General features: G+C 61.0%; 1 protein-coding gene across 1 annotated transcript; it reads right to left on the bottom strand.

Moving 5' to 3' along the window:
* Positions 1-2,836: 2,836 nt before the first annotated feature.
* Positions 2,837-4,209, bottom strand: LOC104694878 (D(1) dopamine receptor-like). Its single transcript, XM_039564145.1, has one exon. It carries the CDS (start codon positions 4,207-4,209, stop codon positions 2,908-2,910), a length of 1,302 nt encoding a protein of 433 aa, XP_039420079.1. The 3' UTR covers positions 2,837-2,907.
* Positions 4,210-7,863: the final 3,654 nt, after the last annotated feature.

The raw sequence follows: 7,863 nt of genomic DNA, 5'->3' as shown, positions 1-7,863 counted from the left end.
GAGCCTGGCAGGTTTGGGCTTGGCTCTGCCACCACCTCGTCCCTCCTGCTGCCAGGCCCGGGGAGCTGCCAAGCCCCGGGTCAGAGCTGCTGCAGGAAAATGCAGAGTAATTAAACACAGGTAATAATTGGGCACAAAAAAAGGGTCACTGGAGCCTCTTCGTTGTCTTTCCTCTGCAGGTTCACCCTGCAGCTCGTCACAGACACCGAGCTGTTCGTTGTCCTCCGATCCCTTTACAAACAACCCTGGATTCAGCCCCCGACCTTTGCCACGAGCCTCAGGAAACTCTTCCAAAAGAGTTTTGGGAAAAGCTGGGCACTCCAATTCCCTCCTGCCGCCAAGCCAGGAGTCCCAAGTACCACACAACACCCTGAATTATAAATATTAATTATAACTATTAATTATAAATATTAATTATAAAATATTAATTATAAATATTACAGCAGCGTTCGGATTAAAATCAGTCGTTTGAGGGGTTCCAGATGATCGTCCCCATCTCAGACCAACAATTCCTTCTCTAAATCAGGCTGAAAAACCCCAAGGTTGTTTTGGATTGGCCCAAAATCCTCCTCGCTGTCGCACGGGGAGATGTCGTGGATGGTGTTGGGTCCTGTCAGTGCTTCCCTAGAAAAATCCCGAAGTCCCCCGCTCCCCTCCCAGGCTGATCCCGCTGTCCTGGGCTCTGTTTGATAATTAGCGGCGCTCTGTAATTAGCGCTGGCTGATTTCTCCCTTTGTTGCCGTTTGCCGGGGAGGGGGAGACGCTTTCCTGCCGTGCCGGGGAGCTGAGGGCGTCTGGGATTCCCGGCGGGGATGAGCCGGGCTTAATCAGGCGGGGATCAAAACCTGATCCTCCCCAAAGCCACCGTCACGGCTGGGACGGAGCGCCGGGAGCCGCTCCTGACCCCTCTGATCAGACAGAACATTCCAGAGGTTGATTGGGAGCACGGGGAGCTTCTCAAGAGGCTTCGTGATTTGAAATGAGAAATGAGGCAGCTCCGGAGGCAGAGCGGAAGGATCCGGAATGAAATGGAGCAGGAAGGGAATTAGGGGGAGAAAAAAGCGAAAGGAGAGGGAACGGCCTCGGAACGGGAGGATCTGAGAGATGGAAGCGGTGGTGGAGGTGCAGAAATCAAGAAAATGTTGATTTTCTGCTGTTCCCTCTGAAGGGCTCGGACACGCTCATTCCCAAAGGTTCCAAGCGTCCAAAACCCTGGATTTTAGGGATCAAACCCAGCTGTGGTCCCCGCCAGGACCACCCCCAGCCGGGCAATCCCAGCTCAGGGACGCTCCGAGGCTCCTGCCCCGGGGCCAGAGCAGATTTCCAGCTGCCAAATCCTTCCTGCAGCCCGCTCCAGACACAGCAGCTCCCGAGCAGAGCCCCGGGGCCCCGCGGGAGGCGGCGCGGCCCGGCCGGACCTGCAGGGCGAGTTCCTGAGGGTGCGGACAGCCGGAGGCGAGCCCGGGAGAGTCGCCCTGGCAAATCCTTCGCCTCCTTCCCGCTCATCCCGCTGGTTCTCCGTGGCCGGAGGCGCCGCTCAGCATCGTCCACCGAGCTCCAGGCAGCTCTGGCCAGCTCTGCCAGCAGCAGCTGGCACCCAGCGGGCAGCTGGATTTGGCAAGTGCCCACCCAGCAGCCCCAGGCCAGTGACCAGCTGGATTTGGCCAGTGCCCACCCAGCAGCCCCAGGCCAGTGATCAGCTGGATTTGGCCAGTGCCCACCAGCAGCCCAGGCCAGTGATCAGCTGGATTTGGCAAGTGCCCACCCAGCAGCCCCAGGCCAGTGATCAGCTGGATTTGGCAAGTGCCCACCCAGCAGCCCCAGGCCAGTGACCAGCTGGATTTGGCCAGTGCCCACCCAGCAGCCCCAGGCCAGTGACCAGCTGGATTTGGCCAGTGCCCACCCAGCAGCCCCAGGCCAGTGACCAGCTGGATTTGGCCAGTGCCCACCCAGCAGCCCCAGGCCAGTGATCAGCTGGATTTGGCCAGTGCCCACCCAGCAGCCCCAGGCCAGTGATCAGCTGGATTTGGCAAGTGCCCACCCAGCAGCCCCAGGCCAGTGATCAGCTGGATTTGGCAAGTGCCCACCCAGCAGCCCCAGGCCAGTGACCAGCTGGATTTGGCCAGTGCCCACCCAGCAGCCCCAGGCCAGTGATCAGCTGGATTTGGCCAGTGCTCATCCAGCAGCCCCAGGCCAGTGACCAGCTGGATTTGGCAAGTGCCCACCCAGCAGCCCCAGGCCAGTGACCAGCTGGATTTGGCCAGTGCCCACCCAGCAGCCCCAGGCCAGTGACCAGCTGGATTTGGCCAGTGCCCACCCAGCAGCCCCAGGCCAGTGATCAGCTGGATTTGGCCAGTGCCCACCCAGCAGCCCCAGGCCAGTGATCAGCTGGATTTGGCAAGTGCCCACCCAGCAGCCCCAGGCCAGTGATCAGCTGGATTTGGCAAGTGCTCATCCAGCAGCCCCAGCCCAGTGGCCACAGGACACAGGCAGTGGCCAAAGCCGCCACTCTCCCCACAGGCACAGCTGGGTTTTCATTTCCCGACCACAGAGAGGCTCAGGAGACCACACCAGCTCTGCTTTCTCTGCTGGAGTCACCAGGAGAGTGAATTCCAGCCCTTCCATTTCCATCTCTTGCAGAAAGTGTTGGGGTTTTTTTTTCCATGGGTGAACTGGAGAAAGCAGCAACACAAATCCCTGCTGCCCTCCTGGGCTGGGGCCAAAATCCAGTCACAAAAACACAGCTGGAGACACCTGGAAAACCTCCGTGGCTGTTCCACAGCTGGCAATGCAACCAGAGTGGAACACCCACAGCATCCTCAGCTCCCCAGAGAACCGGCAGTGCCGGCAGCGTCCCAGCTTCCCTCTCTGCTGGGGACATTCCCACCCCCCTTTCCCACCCTGGATTCAGTGGAAGGTGCCGCTGGCCAGCGGGGGATTCCTCCCCAGCGAGATCGGGGTTCCACACTCGGGAATGCTCTTGTGAGGGGGAGAGGAGCCTGGAGATGCCCTGTCCAAGGACACCTCGTGGTTCTCCACCTGCAGCACAGCGTGGGGCAGCAGCTGCGGGTGGCCGAGGGTCTCCTCAGCGCCGCGGTCAGTGCTGTCGGGGTGGAAGGACACCAGCTCGTTGCTGAAGGTCACCGTCTCCACGGCACTGCCCCAGCCCAGCAGGGAGGCAAAAGCCCTGCGGAATTCCGCGTTGAAGGCGTAGATGATGGGATTGAGGGCGGAGTTGGCCCAGCCCAGCCAGGTGAAGGCGCTGAGCACCGTCCCGCTGACGCACGGCAGCGCTCCCCGGTCCCGGAGCTCGGCATCGCAGAAGGGCACCAGGCAGTTGAGCACAAAGAAGGGCAGCCAGCAGCACACGAAGACGCCCACGATGATGGAGAGGGTCTGCAGCACCTTGGTCTCCTTTTTGAGGGAGTTCCTCAGGGAGGTTTCCCGAGGGCTGCCCGGGCAGCTCCGGCCGTGTCCGGCCGCCCTCTCCAGGGAGCAGATCCTGCGCAGCTGGCGCCGGGTGATGCGGAAGAGGCGGCCGTAGGTGCCCAGCATGACGGCGACGGGGATGTAGAAGCTGATGAGGGACGAGGAGATGGCGTAGGTCCTGCTGAGGCTGGAATCGCAGCTCCCCTCCTCCGCGGAGCCGTTCAATCCCGGCTGCGCTCGGCTGGGCAGCTCCCGGTCCTTGTGCCACCGCAGCTGCACGGGGATGAAGGAGATGAGGAGGGACAGCAGCCAAGCCACCCCGATGGCGACGAAGGCCACGCGCTGCGTCACCATGCTCTGGTAGCGGAAGGGGCTGGCGATGGCCCAGCAGCGCTCCAGGCTGATGAGGCACAGGTGGAGGATGGAGGCCGTGCAGCACGTGATGTCAAAAGCCACCCAAATGTCACAGAAGGCCCCGAAGGGCCAGAAGCCCAGCACGTCGGTGGCAGCTCTCCAGGGCATCACCAGCACGGCCACCAGCAGGTCGGACACGGCCAAGGAGACCACGAAGAGGTTGGTGACCTTGGAGCGCAGGTGTCGGAACCTGAGCACGGCCACGCACACCAGGGCGTTCCCCAGCAGCGTGGAGAGGATGAGCAGGGACAGGCAGGCAGCTGTCACCACGCGCAGGGACACCGAGGAGTGGCTCTGCTCTGCCCAGCTGGTGGCATTGGGCACGTCCTGCCCAGCTCCTCCTGCCGAGGGGTAAAACCCATCCATGGCTTCCCCGCTGATCCGGTCCTGCCCAGGTTTCTCAGCTGCTCGAGTCTCCGGCAGCATCCAAAGCCCGTTTTCTCTGTTCCCACGGCGTCTCCGGAGCCCCAGCTGCAATCCCGCCAGGGGAAAAGTGCTGGAAGCTCTCACTCCGTTCCAGGTCTCTGCTGACAGCGTTTGGATTCTCCCTCCTGCCCCCCACCCGCTCCCCTTCCTCGGCTGCTCCCGGGAGCCGGCACTCACCTCCGGGGGCTGTGAAGGCTCCGCCGCGAATCTTCCTCCCTCTCCTCTCTCCTCCTCACCTGCCGGTGATCCTGTGCCTCCTGCAGAATTCCCAGATCCTTTCCGTGGCCGGGCCGGGATTTGCTGCCGGGAGTAAAGGGAATCTGAGCTCCCTCTGCTCCTGCAGCCCCTCCCTGCTCACAAACCCCGCTGCTCTTCCCTCCGGAGCCAATTCCTCCGGATTCCACTCGGGTGGGATCTGACTCTGCCCCTCGGAGCTGGGAGAGTGTGGGAACCCGCAGGGTGAGTCAGTGGGAATTCGGTGAGAGGGGTGAAGGGGGAAATAACAAAAATCCAGTCGGATTTGAGGGTCCTCAATGCAAATGAGCCCAGGAATTTATTGTGGTCTCTGATTTCATTGCCCGGGTGCTGCGTCACAGCTCAGAGACGGCCCCACAGCAGCCACGGCCCAGAGATGGCCCCACACCATCAGAGATGGCCCCACACCACCAGAGATAGCCCCACATGTTCAGAGATGGCCCCACGACCATCAGAGATGGCCCCACATCATCAGAGATGGCCCCACATGTTCAGAGATGGCCCCACACTGGCCCCGGCTCAGAGAAGGCCCCACACCATCAGAGATGGCCCCACATGTTCAGAGATGGCCCCACACTGGCCCCGGCTCAGAGAAGGCCCCACACCATCAGAGATGGCCCCACATGTTCAGAGATGGCCCCACACTGGCCACAGCTCAGAGATGGCCCCACACTGGCCACATCATCAGAGATGGCCCCACATGTTCAGTGATGGCTCCACACTGGCCACAGCTCAGAGATGGCCCCACAGCAGCCACAGCTCAGAGATGGCCCCACAGCAGCCACTCCTCCGTGCCCTGCACTGATGCAAAGCTGGCATTTACTGCTCCAGTGCAAAATTCCTTCTCCAGGAAACAAAAAAAAAGGAAAAAACCACGTCTAAAAAGTCCTGTAGAAACCCAGAAGTTTTTTCTTTCTGAAAGTCCCACACAAAGCGGCCTCAGATCTTCTTTCAGCGCAGAACCAGGGAGGAGGCTGAACATCACCCAGACATGGCTTTTAATCCTTGATAAACGGATTTTACTTTCACTGAAGTGGCGTAAAGTCGCTTCTCTTTCAGGTTCATTCCTGAATTCCCAGCTCAATCCGCATCAGCTTTCACCTCAGGGATAACTGGAAACATCAACCAGAAAGTCAAGATGCTTTTCCAGGCAGGTGGGGATGTGGCACTTGGGGACACGGGTTGGGGGTGGCCTTGGCAGAGCTGAGGCCGCACTTGGTCCTGGTGCTCTCCAAGGCCTTTGCCAACCTTAACAATTCCAGGATTCTGTAGCTTGGAGCCCTAAGGAGGAGGAGGAGCTGCCCTGTGTCCTGAGGGAGGATTTCCTGGGAGCCTCCTGCCTTGGCACGGGCCACCAGGAGCTGCCAGTGCCACCCCTGCTGCGATTTACTGAGGGGACAGATCAGTGCCAGCCCTGCCCTGTGGGACAGATCAGTGCCACCAATGCCCTGTGTGGGACAGATCAGTGCCACCAATGCCCTGTGGGTGACAGATCAGTGCCACCGCTGTGTGTGACAGATCAGTGCCATCCCTGCCCTGTGTGTGACAGATCAGTGCCACCAATGCCCTGTGTGTGACAGATCAGTGCCACCCCTGTGTGTGACAGATCAGTGCCATCCCTGTGTGTGTGACAGATCAGTGCCACCAATGCCCTGTGTGTGACAGTTCGGTGCCACCGCTGCTCTCTTGAGGAGAAAAGCCTCCCTGGAAAAGCGAGGTGGGGAAAAGCAGGACGAGCTTCGCGAATCCTGGGCACAAAACAAGTTGGTTCAGCCCTGATCCCGGAGCGTGGCCCTGGGGCATCCCTGACTCTGCCCTTCCCCGTCAGCTCAGGGGGAAAGAGCCACCAAAGCTCCCCGAGGCAGCTCTGCCGAGCCCGGGGAGAGCAGGAGCTGCCCCGAGCCCTTCCCAAGGGATGCGATATTCCCTGCGAGCACAGCCCGGGCTGGCTCCCAGCGCAAGCCCCGCGCTCGCCGGGCTGTGCGGGCGCTCGCCCTCCCCGTGTCACGGCGCTCGCCCCGAGGTTTGTTAATTAAGCCTCATTAGCGCTGCTGCCGGGGCTGTTCCAGGGAGCGCCGGCAGGTGGCACCAGCGGCCGGCGCATGGAGCAGCCATTCCCTCGGGAATTCGGGATTCCCGCGGAGGGGAAGCGCGGAGGAGCTGGACCAGGGCGGGCTCCGGCTGGAGAGCAGGAAAGGCTCGGCCGCAGAGGGCGGAATAAGCGCTGGGACAGCTCCGCAGGGAACGGGCACGGCCCGAGGCTGCCAGAGCTCCAGGAGCGCCTGGGCAGCGCTGCCAGCGATGCCCAGGGTGGGATTTTGGGGTTTCTGGGCAGGGCCAGGGGGCTGGATCGATGATCCTGGCAGGTCCCTTCCCACTCAGGATATCCCAGGGCCCTGGCAGAGCCCTCGTCCCCAGGGATGCTCTGCCCGCTGTGCCCCACTGGGCATTTTCCTCCCAATCCCCGCTCTGGGCACAGAGAACTTCAGGATCTCGGGGGGCAGAAACAAACACCAGGATGCTGCCACTGCTGTGGCACCGATCTGTCACCCACAGGGCATTGGTGGCATTGATCTGTCCCACAGGGCAGGGCTGGCACTGATCTGTCACACACAGGGCATTGGTGGCATTGATCTGTCACACAGGGCAGGGCTGGCACTGATCTGTCACACACAGGGCATTGGTGGCACTGATCTGTCCCACAGGGCAGGAGTGGCACTGATCTGTCCCCTCAGTAAATCGCAGCAGGGGTGGCACTGGCAGCTCCTGGTGGCCCGTGCCAAGGCAGGAGGCTCCCAGGAAATCCTCCCTCAGGACACAGGGCAGCTCCTCCTCCTCCTTAGGGCTCCAAGCTACAGAATCCTGGAATTGTTAAGGTTGGCAAAGGCCTTGGAGAGCACCAGGACCAAGTGCGGCCTCGGCTCTGCCAAGGCCACCCCCAACCCGTGTCCCCAAGTGCCACATCCCCACATTTTGAACCCCTCCAGGGTGGTGATTCCACCCCCGGGCAGCCCCTCCCAGTGCCTCGCGTTTTCCATGAAGGATTTGGTGCCAATATCCGACCCAAACCTCCCCTGGCACAACCTGAGGCTGCAGGAAAGGATCTCCCCTTAAACCAGAGCAGCCTTTTCAGACTGGCTTGGTGTGGGAAGCTGCAATGGGATCCCATTTGTCCGATTTCCGTGCATTTTGGAACACACCCGATGCAGAAAAACCTCCCTGAGGGCTCTGCTGCCACAGGCAAAGCAAACCCGGCAGCTCCGAGTGCGCCCAGAGCAGCTCCTCCTGTGGGAGAGATCCAATCTCCTCCCCTGAGGAAGCTGCTTCATTTTATCATCA

This window comes from Corvus cornix, chromosome 22, assembly GCF_000738735.6.
Source record: "Corvus cornix cornix isolate S_Up_H32 chromosome 22, ASM73873v5, whole genome shotgun sequence".
In the NCBI taxonomy this organism is placed as follows: Eukaryota; Metazoa; Chordata; class Aves; order Passeriformes; family Corvidae; genus Corvus; species Corvus cornix.
Note: the sequence above shows the minus strand (reverse complement) of the source record. Positions and strands in the feature narration are given on the sequence as shown.